The sequence below is a fragment of the Panthera pardus genome, unplaced genomic scaffold (genome assembly GCF_024362965.1).
Source record: "Panthera pardus isolate Hobbes unplaced genomic scaffold, ASM2436296v1 HiC_scaffold_6, whole genome shotgun sequence".
In the NCBI taxonomy this organism is placed as follows: Eukaryota; Metazoa; Chordata; class Mammalia; order Carnivora; family Felidae; genus Panthera; species Panthera pardus.
Window position 1 is genome coordinate 65,288,351 of NW_026526991.1, and position 18,524 is coordinate 65,306,874.

At 37.4% G+C, this 18,524-nt stretch overlaps 1 protein-coding gene across 3 annotated transcripts in view; it reads right to left on the reverse strand.

The window, feature by feature from the left end:
• Positions 1 to 18,524, reverse strand: part of SPATS2 (spermatogenesis associated serine rich 2) — a 149,126-nt gene that overhangs the window by 19,916 nt on the left and 110,686 nt on the right. For all 3 annotated transcript variants that reach the window (XM_019419247.2, XM_019419248.2, XM_019419249.2), the window contains 4 exons: positions 17,459 to 17,508; positions 7,846 to 8,107; positions 5,978 to 6,157; positions 3,469 to 3,604 (listed from right to left, as the gene is read on the reverse strand). In XM_019419247.2, the coding sequence (XP_019274792.1) occupies positions 3,469 to 3,604; positions 5,978 to 6,157; positions 7,846 to 8,107; positions 17,459 to 17,508 (628 nt within the window). The remainder of the gene's footprint in view (positions 1 to 3,468; positions 3,605 to 5,977; positions 6,158 to 7,845; positions 8,108 to 17,458; positions 17,509 to 18,524) is intronic.

Sequence of the window (18,524 nt, forward strand, 5' to 3'; positions counted from 1 at the left end):
GCATGTCGCTATCCAGTCTTCTCAGCACCACTTGAAGAGACTGTCTTCCACTGGATATTCTTTCCTGCTTTGTCAAAGATAAGTTGGCCATACGTTTGTGGGTCCATTTCTGGGTTCTCTATTCTGTTCCATTGATCTCAGTGTCTGCTTTTGTGCCAAGAAGTAACTTTTCTAAGGTGAATGAGGAATCAGCTATGAAAAATTTCAGTCATAAGCAAAGACTTACATTGACTTTATATGTTTAGAATTTCAAATTTCTTATCCATTTTATCCTTAAAAAATTATTTTAAAACGTTTATTTTTGAGAGAGAGAGAGAGAGAGACAGCATGAGCAGGGGAGGAGAGAGAGAGAGAGAGAGAGAGAGGGAGACAGAATCCGAAGCAGGTTCCAGGCTCTGAGCTGTCAGCACAGAACCTGATGCGGGGCTCAAACCCACAAGCCATGAGATCATGACCTGAGCCAAAGTCAAATGCTTAACCAACTGAGCCACCCAGACACCCCTCCATTTTCTCCTTTAACAAAGAGTTGAGTGTGTTTAAGAGATGCCTCTCCATTTTCTCCTTTAACAAGGAGTTGAGTTGCTTTACAAAGGCAAGTTGAGTGTATTTCCTGTTGGCATTTTCACCAACATATTATATGACAACTGTCCAAAATGATTTATCTACTTTAGCTTCATGTTCCATTCCATATCCTGCTCCTTAATAACTTTAAACTTAAGTCAACTAATAGCTCCAACAATGTAAGTCAGACAAATTTTATGAATGGACAAGAAAAGTAAACTTGGGTCTAGAGATGATTATTACTGGATCACCAACAAACAGATTTTGAGTTTTACATACTGGAAAAGCCTCTGATTTTACCTTCCCACAGGTATGTGTCTGCTTTCATTTGGCCCCAAAATGAAAGCAGTTATCTGTATAATTCCCCTAGTGCTCCATCAATGTAATCTTACTGTTGCAAATTTGTTAAACCCTTTTCTTTTCTTTTATACTATAACCAACACAAAAAATGGCTTCCTGAGTGACATTAACTGTAAGCTCTGGTTCAGTGCCAAATGGAGTTAGCTTACCTGCCAATTATGTCTTGAAGTAGCAACTGCAAGGGGCATTGAAATAAGGTAGTATAAAAACCCAATCAGCCAGAGAGAAGGGCACCAGCAGGAAAGGGCAGGTAAATCTCTTTCCTCAAGTTAAATTGACCCGGTTGTCACGTCTGCTAATCAATCCTAAGTACACAGTTCCCAGGCAGGAAACCATTTCATTTGTCATTTATCGAAGGAGGCTCTCCTTGGCTGGGTTCCAAGTCAACAGGAACTCACAAATCTCTCTCCCGGAACTGCATTTCCTGGTTTAGGCTGGTTCTGAATACAATCAGATCCTGTGGCTAAGTAATCAGTAAGCTAAACAATCATGGAAACCAGAGGCTTATCAAAGCAAAGTTGGGATGATCTACTCTTAGCTCTTTATTCTTTTCCAAATGAGTCAATAATATCTGATATGATAGTAATCCAGAGTGAAGGGCATGGTACTTTCTCCCAAAAGGTTCATAAAGAGTAGAAACCAGTTACTTAGAAATATTCGTAGAAGTTAGAGCTTAATTTAAGGTGAGTTTGGGAAGACTGCTTGGAGTTAGAGAAGTATAAAGATATAGAAGAAGATATCAGGATAGAAAAGTGGCATCAACAAGTATATAGAAGAGGGAATGTGAATGTTAAGTCTTCTGGCTGAAGCAAACATGTATGTAAGAAAGACAGAAGATATGACATTAAATTTCTAGCTATAAAACCTGAAAGGGAAAACTCAGGATTCAGGACAAAGAGCCTGCTTAGGATTCTCTCTCTTCCTCACTCTCTCTGTCTCTCTCTCTCTCTCTGCCCCCTACCCCATGCATGTGCCTGCCCTCTCTTTCTCAAAATAAATAAATAAACTTAAAACTATATACACAAACATATATGTACTTTTGGTTATGATGATTTAGTGGACCATTCTACACTTTGCAAATGATAAAAGTATGTGTCAGCAACTTTTTGGAGGCTTTATTCTACATCTTCATTAATTCATGCCCTCTTCAATTCCACAGGACGGAGGCTGCCTACACTCCCTTGTCTCTTGTTTCTTGTGGCATGAAGTAACCATACTAAGCTGATGAACAGAGACGTGGTTGAATATGACCACAAACAGGCAAGAAAATGGATGGTTGGGAGGAAGAGTGGGGTAGGTTTCCTCTATTCATGAACGCTTCCTCTCATATTTCAGATCTAGGCACGTCTTACAGAGAAGGAAAGTAGACAGTCTTACACCTCCAAACATCAACCTAGCTGCTGGTCTTTCCATCACTTTACTGAATTTGGTCCTCAGGGCTTTTCCATTGCAAACAAGTCCCTTATAAAAATGCAAATACCTCCCCAGAAAGGAGTTATGGCTTCAGTATTAGTTACCACCTCAATATATAATGATTAAAACTAGCTTCAGTAATTTTAAAAAACATTAGAATATATTTCTCCCCGCAAAAGATTCTATAGTCAAATACGCTTGAGAAACAGCACAGTATAGCTCCCTCTTGTAGATTCACAGTGCACATTAGCATTGAAAAAGCACTTCAGTCCAGTGGTAAAATTTTTAAAAAAGTATTTTCAAACCTCTTTAACTACCAAACCCTATTTCCCCTACAGAACACATATTAATATATTTTAAGATGTGAGTATTTTTTATTGTTTTATTTTTATTTTTAAAGTTTATTTTGAGAGAGAGAGAGAGAGAGAGAGAGAGAGAGACAGACAGTGAGCATGCAAGTGGGGAAGGGACAGAGAGAGAGAGAGAGAGAGAGAGAGAGAGAATCCCAAGCAGACTGTGCACTGTCACTCCAGAGCCTGATGCAGGGCTCAATCCCACAAAACTGTGAGATCATAACCTGAGCTGAAATCAAGATTTGGACACTTAACAGACTGAGCCATCCAGGTGCCCCTAGTTAAGAGTATTTTTTTTAGAACACAGTTTGAAAAACACAAAATTAAAACAAATCGATTAATAATAAGGCACCAAAGATATGTTCAGGGCAGAGTGCATTAGGAAGGATGACAGGAGGTGGGAAAGCAAAGACAGGTCTTTTCTACTTCATAATTTTGTTCAAAAACATCATGCCATTTGTTGCAGGTTCCTGGTTTAAAAGACAGACCCTAAAGTAAGGATGTATGGTCCATTCTATAATTATTTGTCCTTTTCTGAACAGTATCAACCTCAAGCCCATTCCCAGAACACAAAGAGTTCTCTGTACCACCCATTTGCAAAATGGCCATGTGACCAAAAGGAGTTGAATGAAGCAGAAAGCTAAATATACCTCAGGATTTTTAAGTTTCTTCCCACTACATAGAGCAGTTAAGAGTCAGAAATTAAAGGACCTGGTGAATGGCAGACCATGTTTATAAATGATCATCTTTGTGCCATGTGATCAAATGCAACTTAACTTACCAGCTCTGCAATTCAGCAAAAGCTTGTTTCATTTTCTTAATGGAAGCATCCATCTCTTCTTTAACTACAACTCGATACCGTGCGAGAGACACTGTACAGCGCTGGAGGTCTTTCACAGATTTTTCAATATTGGAACCTTGGGAAGAAAACCCAAGGATTAATATAAAAAAAGGAGCACAAGTAACCTGAAAGTTAGATATGAACACCTAAGCATGTAAAGTAACAAATGTCATGTGGACTAAAAATGTTTCCTTAATGGCCACCCTCCTCACCAAAAAATTGATGTTTTCATAGATTTTTGTTTTTAACTAAGTATCCTGGCTAAGATGGAGTACTAGGAGTTGGATTTACCCTCCTGTCTTACACAACTAAACACACACACAGACAAAACATATGAAACCTAGTTTTCAGACAATAGATGATAGACAGTACTTCTTCCCTGAGAAAAGACACAAATGAAGTGAGGCCTATGATTGCCTCAACTTACTGCCATGAAAGAGTTTCCAGGCTGCAGTGCAAGGAGGAGAAATCCTAATCCTGAATTGAGAGGACAGAGCTAAGAACTTGGGGAGGCCAAGGTGGTTAGAATTCTAAGGGCAGAATACTAGAGAGGAAAGAGCTACACAAAGATGAGAAAACTGTACAGAGATCTGCAGGGGATTCTGAATGCATCGGTGTGAGGAAACTACCTGAGACAGGAAAAAGAACCACTGGAAAGGAATACGCAGAACAAGCCTCAGACCTCACCCAGCCCACAAATAGTTCATGTTCACACCAGCCAGAATAGGGCACCAGGTAGAACACTTGGAAGGGTACTCCCTCAGTAATGAGGCAAAATTAGCTCTAACGGCTACTCTAGTTCCACCTAACAAAGCTTAAAAACAAGCCTCAAACTGTTACCAAATAGTCCCAGAACAAATCATAACAGTACTTAAATAGAACACAAAAACTATCTAGCAATCGACAAAGCAAAATTCACAATGTCTGGCACCCAATAAAAAATTACTAGGCATACAAAGAGGCAGACAAACATGATCCATAATGAAAAATCAACTAACAGAAACAGATGCAGAAATGTCATAGATGTAGAGTCAAGTAAATAAAGACCTCAAAACAGCTGATACAATCAGATACCGTAAGTTCAAGAAGGCAGAGAAAAGCATAAACATATTAAGGACAGACATGGTCGATACTTTAAAAAACCCAGCTGAACCTCTAGAGGTGAAAAAAGACAATGTCTGAGATGACAATTTCACTGGATAGGATTAACAGCAGACTAGAAACTGTTAAAAAAAAGATTAATGAATTTGACAACAGCAACTTCAGAAACTATCCAAAATGAAGTAAAGTATTTGAATAGGTACCAGTGTTTCAAAACTCTCTAAATGACAGGGTTTGGACTATAATTCACCATGCAGGCATTACAAAATTAATAAAATTCTCTGTGTAGTAGTTCGAAACATTGTATGTGGATAAGCCAACTTTATAGGTAAAGATGAAATATATTTACCACCCAACATATTCTAATCAGTTTCCAAAAGTTCTACCAACCTTTCTATATTCACCAATGTCAAAGTTATATATACAATTTATAGGTGAAATCATAGATCTAAGAAGTTTAATGTGCCAAGATATAGATTTCCAATTTTTTATTTAAATTCTTCCTCATCGCAACTTGATTTCTTTCCAAATCTAAAGAGCTTTCAAGTCTTGTGCTTTTCTTTTTGCTTGACTGAGTATTTTTGACGTGCTTTCTGCACCAAGCTGAGGGTCATGTTAGATTTAAAAGGAAAGCTTCACTAATTAAATTTAGCTCATGTGGAATAAATAATTCAATAAAGAGCTACAGGTTACAAGTGTCTTTTACATTTCTGTTTCGTACATTTAGTGGAGTGGACCACGATGCTTTAGATGTATGACACTCAGAGGGGCTATCATCTCTACCTGTTTAATTACTGGCTGATTATTTAAATGATGAGTATAGTGAAAAAAAAAAGCAAATAACTACCACCAGTCGATACTGCACACTTACTTAAGAGGAAACGATCTTGTTTAAAGCTACAGTCTGACAGATATTAGTAAGCGCATGAAGTTGTGAAGAGAAATGAAAAGATTTCTTTAAAACGTCATGTCAGAGTTGGCAGAGCTTTTTACTATTAAATCAACCAGGAGATAAAAATGAAGGAAACAGTACAAAAATGTTTAGTAAAGCAAATAAAAGAAACAAGTTACTGTTAGTAGAAAAGTCGTTCTGGCCAGTAGAGTTTGACTTTCATTCACTAAAAGGATCCCTGTCATTGTAACAAGACTGTACAGCATCTAAAATACTATCAGACTCCAACTGTGTACACGGAGTTAGGGAAGGGTAGTTGCTGCCTCAAAAACAGAAAAAGTATTACCTGCTAACCTCTGAGATCTTATCTGAGGAACAAGGAGAAAATTTGCCCTCTCTAGCCAAAAGCACAATTTTTTTTTTTTGTTTTCTCTCAAAGGTAGCCTTCTGATTTACCTAGCTTTTTGTTGGTGGAAGAGAGTGGAAAATCTTCCATCCCCAGATTTGAAAACTGAGGTGCTGTGGTAGGTCTTGAGAGAGATTTCGCAGCATTCCTATTTTGTTGAGAATTCTGAGTAGACTGCATAGTCAAAGACTTGGGTTCAAAATCAGAGATGCCATTCTCCAGCATGGACCCTGTCAAAGAAAGGCCAGTATTTTAGAGTAAAAGTTAGGAGGAAATCAATCAAGCAGTCTTAAGTATAAACAAATAAAAAAGGTAAAAATGTTTCAGGTAAAACTATGCCTCTGAAAGGTTATGAACAAAAACAACTGACAAAATAGAACAAAGAGCAGAATCAGTTGGACGAGACTATCAGGAGCATCTGGCTCAGCCCTAAACTTCATCCTGAATGAAAAGGATGAGTCTGTGTTAACCCATCTCAAGATAAGCTAGCTTGTTCCCTGTACCTTGGTAGCTCTGGGCACAAGGAAGCACTAATTTCTTATAGCTTCTGTAAGTTATACTGAGGAAAAAAGAGTTTTACACTGTTCCAGGGAAGGGAGAGTTTTATTATTAATCTATTTATTTATTAAGTTTTTTAAAAAAGTTATCTCTACACCCAACGTGGGGATCGAACTCACAATATTCAAATCAGGAGTTGCATGCTCCATCAACGGAGCCAGCCAGGTACCCCGAGAGTTTTAAAAGCTTTACGGAAAGCACAAAGAGTTAGGATATCAAAGAAGAGCTAGCTCAGGAAAAAAAAAAAAAAAAAGGAAGCCACTGACTATCTTTGGTTTATTTGAGGTTATAGCGTAGGTGCTATATTTTTCTCTAAGTCTTTTTGTGTGTGCAAGCTAATCAATAAAAGAACATCTGAGAAGTACAGAACAACTCTTAAATTGTCATTACATAATAACTCTAGCAGCAACAGAGCAAGTGGAAATGGATTAACAACCAAGTAATTAAAAAGCCAACTTTAAAAGACATATTCCCAGTATCTTCCCAACATTCACCAAAATGGTTAATAAAACAAAAAATGTGCAAGATATTTGAATTGACAACATTAATCTTAATTCTTTACTAGAAAACAAATGTGGGACAATAAAAACCAACAGTCTACTTCTCATGAAAGCCACGGGATTACAGTTACTATTATATATTCCTCACTGTGTTGGGCCCTAAAATAGTAACATCAACATCAATTCATCATCATCACTGTCCTTAATAATAAGCAATTTAAAAAGTCTTAAGGTCACCTTCTATAATCTCTAACTACTGAGGGATTATTATGTTAAAAGATTTCCACAAGACTGACCTAAACTAAAATTAAAATATAAGACAATGGAATAACAACTATATTCTTCTAGGCCTTTGGTAACTACAGTTGACCCTTGAACAATGTGGGGGTTAAGGGCACTGACCCCCTCCCTTGCAGTTGAAAATCTGTATATAACTTTGACTCTTCCAAAACTTAAGCCTACTGTTGATCAGAAGCTTTACCAATAACATACAGTCAATAAACATGTTTTGTATTTTATATGTATTATATCCAATATTCTTACAATAAAGTAAGCTAGAGAAAAGAAAATGTTATTAAGAAAACCATTAGGAAAAAAAATCATTAGGAAGAGAAAATATATTTGCAGTACTATATTATAATTTTTCGGGGAAAAAAATCCACAAGTAAGTGGACCTGCATAGTCCACACTGCGTTGTTCAAGAATCAACTGAACAAAATTTGACTCTTTCATATAAAAGGCAACAAAAACTAAAAAATAAAAGACTAACTAAATTCAATTTATTGGTTGCTTTTTCAACCAGGAAGCCCCTATATTTTTCAACAGAAAACAACTTTTCAAAGACCTGTTAATAAACTCACCTGTTCTATCCAGCACATCTGGTGTAGTAGACTCAGGATCTTCCAATTCTCTGGCATCTATTGAAAGTATCTCCATACCTTCACTGAGTGAGTCCACAGACTCAGTATCATTGATGGCACCGTTGACATGGTAACCATTAATACCCCCTTTCTCTGAAGAAGGCACAGTCTGTTCCTCTTGAATGGAAACCGATTTACTGGAATCTGGGATACTGTTACTTGCTTCTGCTGTAGGCTTTGGTTTGCTTTTCTTCTTTTTGTTCTAATGGTTATTCAAGATTTGAAAAAAAGAAAAGAAAAAGAAGACCCCACAACCCAGAGAAGTAACTCTAGCTACCCAAAGGCAATCAATGTTGTTAATTTCTCGTATGCCCTCCCCAAAATTGAACACATTCTTGTATATTTTGAACTACTGACTAAAATAAGTATGTAAAATACTTTGGATAAACTCAAACACATAAATATAAAAAATGTATGCATGGAAAAACCCACCAAATCAAAAGAAATTACAAAATGTGAAATACGTCCAACTTATATACAAAAAGTTAAATTTATACAGAGCTCTAACAAAAAACAAACAAAACAACAGCCCAATAGAAAAAAATGGTGTAGGATACAAACACATGGAATGAAGTGCAACCTCAGTCTAATAAGAGACATAAATTAAAACTGCACTGCAGAGGATTCTGGGACAATGACAGAGGAGGAAGCACTAGTAATCTGTCTCACTAGACAATAATTACACTGGCAGAATCTGTGTAATGTAACTATTTTGGAACTCTGGAGTCTACTGAAGACTTAAAATTTGCAGGTGAAGACCTGGACAGTAAATCGTGGTTAATCTCAGTCTGTATCAGCTCCTCTCATAGAAGCAGTTACCTTAGGGTGCAGGCAGCTGTGCACCTGTTCTTGGAGCAGCTCGCACACATTGTGGGAGCCAGGGCAGACAAAAAGGACCCTGTCCTCCAAATTTTGGGAATCTGCACTCTGAACCCTGCTCAGCTTTTTTTGATCACAGGAGTGTAGACAAAGAGTCAGGCATCCATTGTTATTGCACCTTCTCCCATTGTTGTAAGCCCTGCCAGCTTTGGCTGAGTGACTTCCAGGGAAATAAAAAGAGCAGTGCCCCCAGAAAGCAAACAATAATAAAAAAATAGCAAATCCTGAGGAAGGGGCAGAATCTGATTTCCAAAGTTATCACATTATTAGATTCAAATGTCCAGTTTTTCAACATAAAATCACAACTACAAAAAACAAGTATGATCTACTTAAAGGGAAAAAAATCAACAGTAACTGCCTTTGGTAACCAGAAGGGAGGTGGATAGGGGGATGGGTTAAGTAGGTGATGAAGATTAAAAAGTGCACTAGATGATATACGGAAGTGTTGAATCACTATATTGTACATCTGAAACTAATATTATGCTGTATGTTAACTGGAATTAAAAAAAAAAACAAAACAACTGTCTTAAAGATACTCAAAAAATTAAAAGAAGATCTGGACAAAGCCAAGAAAACAAAGCATGAACAAAATGTAAATGTCAATAAAGAGATAGAAAACCTAAAAGAAATTAGTTAAGAGGGGTGCCTAGGTGGCTCAGTTGGTTAAGTGTCCGACTTCGGCTCAGGTTACAACCTCAGGGTTTGTGAGTTAGAGCTGAGAGCCTGCTTTAGATTCTGTGTCACCCCCTCTCTCTGAATGCCCCCCCCCCCCCACTGCCCTGTTTGCACTCTCTCTCAAAAAATACATTAAAAAATCTATAAGGGGCGCCTGGGTGGCTCCACAGGTTGAGCATCTGACTTCAGCTCAGGTCATGATCCCATGGTTCATGAGTTCAAGCTCCACATTGGGCTCTGTGCTGACAGCTTGGAGCCTGGAGCCTGCTTTAGATTCTGTGTCTCCCTCTCTTTCTGCCCCTCCCCTGCTCACACTCTGTCTCTGTTTCTCTCAAAAATAAATAAGCGTTCAAAACAAAGACAAACAAGTGATTTCACTTATAAAAAAACATTAAAAAATAAGAAATTAATTAAGAAATGCTGGAGCTAAAAAATAGAATAACTGAAATTTTAAAATTCACTAGAAAGATTCAAAGGCAGATTTCAGCAGCAGAAGAAAAAAAATCTGTGAACTTGAAGATTGGAGAATGCAAATTGTAAAGTCTGAGGAAGAGGAAAGAAAAAAAACTGAAGAAAAGTAAATAGAATCTAAGGGACCTGTGGGACACCAAAAAGTAGACCAATATACACATCATAAAAGTCTGAAAAGAAGATAAAGGGACAGAAATAATATCTGACGATATCTGAAAAAGAAATAATGGCTGAAAACTTCCCAAATTTAATGAAAAACATGAATATAAACACCCAAGAAGCCTAATTAACTCTAAGTAAGATGAACTCAAGGAGATTCACACTGAGACACATAATAATCAAGCTTTCAAAAGACAGAATCTCGAAAGCAGCAAGAGAGAAGTCACTCATCACATACAAGGAATCTTCAATAAAATCATCAGATTTCATCAGATTTCTCATCAGAAACATGAAGGCCAGAAGGCAGTACGTGGATATACTCAAAGGGCTGAAATAGAAAAGTATGGTCAACCAAGAATCCTATAACTGGCAAGACTATCCTTCAAAAGTGAAGGAGAGGGGTGCCTGGGTGCCTCAGTTGGTTAAGTGTCTCACTCTTGATTTTGGCTCTGGCCATGATCTCAGTCTGTGAGACTGAGCCCCGTGTGTCAGACTTCGTGCTGGTCATGGAGCCTGCTTGAGATTCTCTGTCTCTCTCCCTTTAGCCCTCCCTGCTCATGTACTCTTTCACTTCCTCTCAAAAAATTAAAAAAGAAATTTTTTTTAAGTAAAGGAGAAATTAAGATATTCCTAGATAAATAAAAGCTGAGGAAGTTCATGACCACCAGATCTGCCCTATAAGAAATGTTCAAAGGAGTCCTGCAACATAAAACGAAAGGACACTAGTCAGTAATTTTAAGCCTTATGAAAAAATAAAAATCTCAGTAAAGGTAAGTACATGAGCAATTATAAAGGCCAGCATTATTATAATGGTTTGTAACTATATATTTGGTTTTCTGCATAATTTAAGAGACTAATATGTTTAAAAAAAAAAAACTATTAATCTAAAATCTACTTTGGTTTATAACTCCAGATCTTATTTGTACATAATTTAAGAGACTAATGCATTTAAATTTTTTTTAATGTTTTATTTTTGAGAGAGAGAGAGAGACAGAGCTCGAGAGGGGAAGGGCCAGAGAGAGAGGGAGACACAGAATCCAAAGCAGGCTCTAGGCTCCAAGCTGTCAGTACAGAACCCAAGGCGGGGCTCGAACCCAGGAACTGCGAGATCATGACCTGAGCCAAAGTCGGACGCTCAACCGACTGAGCCACCCAGGCGCCCCATAAGACTAATGCATTTAAAAGAATTATTAGTTTGGGGCACCTGGGTGACTCAGTTGGTTAAGCATCAGACTTCAACTCAGGTCATGATCTTGAGGTTCATGAGTTCAAACCCTGCATCCAGCTCACAGCAGTCAGTGCAGAGCCCACTTTGGATCCTCTGTCTCCCTCTCTTTCTGCCCCTCCCCCACTATTACTCTCTCTGACTCTCAAAAATAAACATTAAGAAAATAAAAATAATAAAAAAATATAAATAAAAATAAAAGAATTATTAGTTTATGCTTTGGGGAACACAATGTATTAAGATATAATTCTGTGACATCAACAACCAAAAGAAGTGGGGATGGAGCTGTAAAGGAACAGAGTTTTTGTAGGTTATTGAATATAAACTGGTATAATTTCAAATTAGTGTTAAAACTTTAGTATATTAAATGTAATCTCCATAGTAACCACAATGAAAATAGCTATAAAATATACACAAAAGGAAATGAGAAAAGAACTCAAACATTTCAGTATAAATAACAGATTAAATTCAAAAGAAGACAGTAATGCAAAAAATGAGGGATAGAAAAAAAGTTAAAAACAAACGGAAAACAGCACAATGACAGAAGTCCTTCCTTATCAGTAATTACTTTAAAGGTAAATTGATAAAACTCTACAATCAAAAGACAGAGATTGACAAAATGGATAAATACACATGATCCAACTATATGCTGTTTACAAGAGACTCACTTTAGATTCAAAGACACAAATAGACTGAAAGTGGAAGGATGGAAAAATGTATTCCATGCAAATAGTAACCAAAAGAGAGCTGGGGCTATTAATATAGCCTTTAGACTTTAAATAAAGCCTGTAGACTTTAAATTAAAAAAGGTTATAAGAGACAAAGAAACACATTATATATTAATAAAAGGCTTAATACAACAAGAAGATATAACAATTATAAACATGTGTACACCTAATGACAGACTATCAAAATATGTGAAGCAAAACCCAGCAGAATTAAAGGGAAAAACAGTTGTACAATAATACTTGGAGACTTCAATATCCTACTCACAACAATGGACAGAACAACCAGACAGAAGATAAGTAAAGAAACAGAGGATTTAAACAACATGACAGGGGTGCCTGGGTGGCTCAGTCGGTTAAGCGTCCGACTTCGGCTCAGGTCATGATCTCGTGGTCTGTGGGTTCGAGCCCCGCGTCAGGCTCTGTGCTGACAGCTCAGAGCCTGGAGCCTGTTTCAGATTCTATGTCTCCCTCTTCCTCTGACCCTCCCCTGTTCATGCTCTCTCTCTCTGTCTCAAAAATAAATAAATGTTAAAAAAAAAAATTAAAAAACAAAACAAAACATGACAGACCAACTAGATCTAACAAACATAAACAGAACACTCTACCCAACAAGAGCAGCACAGCACATATGCTCTTCTTGAATGTACAATGTACATGGTACATTTTTCAGGATAGACCATATATAAGGATACAAATGAAGTTTCAACAGATATTTTAAAAGATAGGTATCATACAAAGTGTCTTCTCTGACCAAAATGGGATAAAGTGAGACATCAACAAAAGAAAAATTGGAAAATTCATATTATGGAAATTAGCACATTTTTAAAATTTATGTCTCTTTAAAAAATGTTTATTTTTAGAGAAAGAGAGAGAGAGAGAAAGGAGAGAGGGAGAGACAGAATGTGAATGGAGGAGGGACAGAGAAAAGGGAAAGAGAGAATTCCAAGCAGACTCCACAGTGTCAGCACAGAGCCTGATGAGGGGCTTGAACTCACAAACCATGAGATCATGACCTGAACTGAAACCAAGAGTTGGATGCTTCACTGACTGAGACACCCAGGCGCCCCTGGAAATTAACACATTTTTAAAGAACAAATGGATCAAAGAAGAAATAACAAGGGGAATTAGAAAATACTTAGAGATGAATGAAAATGAAAATATCACATACCAAAACTCAAAGAGTACAGCAAAAGTGATGCTAAAGGGGAAACTGCTAACTGTAAATGCTGACATTAGAAAGTATTTATATATATTATATTATATTATATATATATATAATATAATATATATATATCTTACATATAATCTCAAATTAGCAACTTAACTTTGCAGTTAAGGAACTAGAAAAGAACAAACTAAAACCCAAAGCTAGTAGAAGGAAGGAAATAATAAAGATCAGAGCAGAGATAAATGAAATAAAGAACAGAAAAGCAATAGAGAAAAATCAGTGAAACCAAAAGCTGAATCTCTGAAAAGATCAACACAACTGACAAACCTTTAGTTAGAAAGGCTAAGAAAAAAAAGAGAAGACCCAAATTACTAAAATCAAAAATGAAAGTGGCGATATTACTATAGATTCTACAAAAATAAAAAGGATTACAAGAGAACACTTTGAACAACTTCATGCCAACAAAGAAACACAAAACCTACCAAAACTAAATCACGAAGAAATATAGGAAATATGAACAGACCTATAACTAGTAAAGAGACTGAATCAGTCATCGAAAATCTCCCAACAGGGGCACCTGGTGGCTTAGTCAGTTAAGCATCCAACTTCGGCTTAGGTCATGATCTCATGGTTCACAAGTTCGAGCCCTGCACTGGGCTCTGCACTGACAGAGTGAGGCCTGCTTGGGATTCTCTCTCTCTGCTCCTCCCTCACTCACGCTTTCTCTCTCTCAAAATAAATAAACTTAAAAAAAAAATCCCCCAACAAAGAAAAGCCCTGGATGCAATGGCTTCACTAGTGAATTCTACCAAACACAGAAGAACTAATAACAATTTTCAAAAATTTCCAAAAATTGATGTACTATAGTATCATTTTTCATTTTGGACTAGCAAAGGTCAAAAAGAGTTGACAGGGTTGAGGATATGGAGAAACAAACATTCTCCTATACTACTTTGTGGGAATGCAAAGTGGTACTCTCTATGGTCATCTGGTATGGTAGTATTTATCAAAATTACAAATGCACATATCCTTTGATCCAGCAATTCCACTTCTAGGAATTTATCCTAGGCGATACTGACACATGTACAAAATTATATATAAGGTTATTCACTGAAATACTGTTAATAGTAACAAAACATTGGCAATGACCCAAATGTTGATCAATAAAGGACTGGTTAAATAAATTATGGTGCATCCAAGCAGCAGAATGACTATACATCCTTAAAAAGAACAAGACAATTCTTTATATGTTGACATGGAATACACTCTAAAATATATTACACGAAAAAAAGAGCAGGCAAAGAGAAGAATATATATTCATGTTTGCTTATATATGCATAAAGTATCCCAGATAATACATAAGAAATTGGCAATACTGTTTACCTCTGGGGTGGGAAGCCAAATGGCTGGGGAACAGGGAAGGGATAAAGATGTTTCAGTGTATTATCTTTTAGAGCTTTGAATTTTGAGCCACATCAATATATTACCTATGAAAATAGAAAAATTAAACAAAAACTCCTTTGCCTTTTACCTTGACAAACAACAGCTCTAGTAGCAATCTTAATTCTATTTGTAAGACTAGGGGCCCCTGGGTGGCTGAGTCGGTTGAGCGTCCGACTTCAGCTCGGGTCATGGTCTCACAGTCTGTGAGTTCGAGCCCCATGTTGGGCTCTGTGCTGACAGCTTAGAGCCTGGAGCCTGCTTCGGATCCTGTGCCTCTCTCTCTGCCCCTCCCCTGCTCATGCTCTGTCTCTCTCTGTCTCAGAAGTGAATAAAAACATTAAAAAAAAAAAAAAAAAAACAACTAGACTGACATTACTGAATCAATTTTTCCCCAATCCCTTTTATCCCCCCAAACGTTTTCGATGGCTCTAACAGGAGCACTGCGGGTATTCTAGATATAATTGTCTTCTCCCCACAGCTTTCATTTCTTTCTCTTAACTACTTTCCTCCATGTGAACTAAGTTTTCACATCACTGCTCCGCATATATGGTAACTATGTTAGTAACTGCTCATGGTCACATCCTATTGAATTAATCCCAACAGTTAACCAGACTGGATTTGGGCATTTGGGATGGTCAAACTGAAGCCATTTTTCTTTCTTTAAATTTTAAGAAATTTATTTGTCTCCAACATATGCTTTTCCAGCTTCAAGTATATCTTATATCACTAATAACTTATTATCCTGGGGCAATAAATTAATACACTGCTGTTCTTCATAGCACACGTAGCTATTTATATTGGGTGAAAAAAATGGGAAGAAGTTAAGCAAATACTCAAAATTACAGGTATGGAGAGCACTTTAGGGGAATCAGTAGAAGTACTAGGTTCCACTTGGAAAACATTTCAAGAGTCATTAGGGCCAAACCTGGTTTGGTCAAGACCTAACAGAACTCCTAATGAAGTGATTTAGAGTCATCAAGAAAGGATTCCAGAACTGCAGCACTAACTGAATACAGGAAAAGAGCATCCCAAAGAGACTATTATTCCCAGAGATACCTGACTAAAATCTGTACTTTAAGCATTTTCTAAAGGAGCTAGATTTATTTATTTATCTTTAAATACTTATTTATGTATTTTGAGAGAGAGAAAGAGAGAAGGAAGGAGAGGTAGAGAGAATCCCAAGCAGGTATCGTGCTGTCAGTGCAGAGCCCGATGCGGGGCTCAATCTCATAAACCGTGATATCTTGACCTGAGTCAAAACCAAAAGTCAGACGCTTAATGGAATGAGCCACCCAGGTGCCCCTAAAGGAGCTACATTTACATTTACAGTGGGGAGCATTTTGAGATGAGCCAGCATCCTTTAGGGAAAGCATTCTAGTTTTTTTTTTTTAATTTTGTTTTCAATGTTTATTTATTTATTTTGAGAGAGAGAGAGAGACAGACAGACAGACAGAGACAGAGCATGAGTGAGGTAGGGACAGAGAGAGAGGGAGACACAGAATCCGAAACAGGCTCCAGGCTCCGAGCTGTCAGCACAGAGCCTGATGCGGGCTCGAATCCATGAGCCATGAGATCATGATATGAGCCAAAGTCAGACTTTAATCGACTGAGCCACCCAGGCACCCCAAAAGCATTCTAGTTTTTTTTTTTTTTTTTTTTTTTTAATTTTTTTTTTCAAAGTTTTTTATTTATTTTTGGGACAGAGAGAGACAGAGCATGAACGGGGGAGGGGCAGAGAGAGAGGGAGACACAGAATCGGAAACAGGCTCCAGGCTCCGAGCCATCAGCCCAGAGCCTGATGCGGGGCTCGAACTCACGGACCGTGAGATCGTGACCTGGCTGAAGTCGGACGCTTAACCGACTGCGCCACCCAGGCGCCCCAAAAGCATTCTAGTTTTAAGTGGATAAGGAGCAGGGAATGAGCATGTTAGATATTGTATCAGGTACTTATATTTGCTGAGTATTATTTTCCTATTTTAGAGATGAACAAACTAAGGCATACAAAAGTTAACAATACTCCAATGTTACAAAGCCAGTTAAGTAGTAGAACAGGATATAAATCCAGTTTTGATTAACTCCACAGCCCAAGTGACTTCTACCTCCCTAAACTGAAACATAAGCCTCCTCTGCATAGCTAATAATACAAAGCCCCTTTTAAGGCTTTAAGTCAAAGCTCATTAATATCAGAGACTATATAACAAAGTTGTCTGACCTAAAAATCTTGAGCTATTTTAACTGATTTACAATATGAATGATACTGAAAACCCCTGGACTAGATCACTTTCTTTAGAGGAGCTCTGCTATCCTTGACATGCTCTCGTTTCATCCGTAATATTACCTCAGCAACTACACCCTGGCAAAGTCATTCTGTTTCCTGCCTTAAATCACACGGAAGAGACTGTGTGGTACTCTATGTACACAGCTGTGTTTCAATGTCACAGAAGACTTTTTTTAACCACATGAAGTGCAGTGGCATATGTAAATCTTTTCTATGTAAATCTTTTCTTTCAATTATGTTTGCAGGGCCTAAAATTTACAAAAACATTTTTTTAATATTTATTTTTGAGAGAGAGAGAGAGAGAGAGCGCACACGCATGAGCAGGGGAGGGTCAGAGAGAGAGGGAAACATAGAATCTGAGTTGTCAGCACAGAGCCTGACGTGGGGCTCAAACTCACGAGCCATGAGATCGTGACCTGAGCTGAAGTCGGAAGCTTAACCGACTGAGCCACCCAGGCACCCCAGGGCCTAAATTTTTTAATGATAAAAATGCCAATACCATGCTTGTAAATTTAATTCATTTTTACCTTTTTCTTGCCTGTTACTGTCCATTCTTTGAGTACTTCACTGGCGCTACCTGTAAAAGAAACCAACTACAGATTTTCTCTCCTACCACATCCATGGTCAACAAGGTAATTAGTGTCCCTGCATTTTGTAATTGCTGGAGAATTTCCAAAGTTCCTAATAGGAAAGGTTAAGGTTCAAGTCTAAGTGCTAATATGATGAGATAATCCTATCATATTTACCTTTTGGAATATCTGTCCATTTAGACCCCCCCCTTCTCCATGTAATTTCCTTTGTAAGTTCTTCTAAGAAGAGAGTAATGCAGCCTGACCATTTGGAAGATTCTTTTATTTATAAAGCTTAGACAGTATACAAAGATAACTGGTTTTAGCCCAAATATGCTATCCTCTCCCCTCTAGAAGATCAAATACCATTTGGCTATGTTGCTTAAGAGAGAGCTATACACTATTCTAGACCCAAATACTAACATTATAAAGAAAACAGATGATGATAAAGAAAAACCTTACAGTATTTGGGTCTGTTTATTCTACACTGACAAATTCAGGACAATAGAAACAGGGAGACCTAATCTGACGTTGGTATTTAACGAAGCAACAGCTTCAAGCAAAGTTTTTCTCAAAACAAATTATGCGGAAAGAAGTTTATAAAACACTCCTCAACTCTATAAACTGAAGCCTTGGCTAACCCCACCAATCTTCCATATGTCAGACAAGGAAACTCAAACCCTTACATTTGAATCACTTGCAGGAACCACACTAAATGGCATAGCAGCCTGGAAGAGAATGTGGAGTCCTTGAATTTGACATCTGTTGCTGGGCTGCTGGATCACTGCTTTGTCACTAAGAGGTTCTTAAATTCTTATTCAACCCAATTCCAATCAAGTACCTTATACCACTAGTCATACTATTTGTTCTTAAAACCAACAGAGAACATTTTGAGTAAAATGATGGCATTTTCTCAGCTTGTCTTTTATTCTAAGATATCACATAGCTTATGAATGATACTTCTAGGGCTGAAAGAGGTATCTTTAAGAGATATCTTTAAAAAAATGGCATGGTACATTATGTT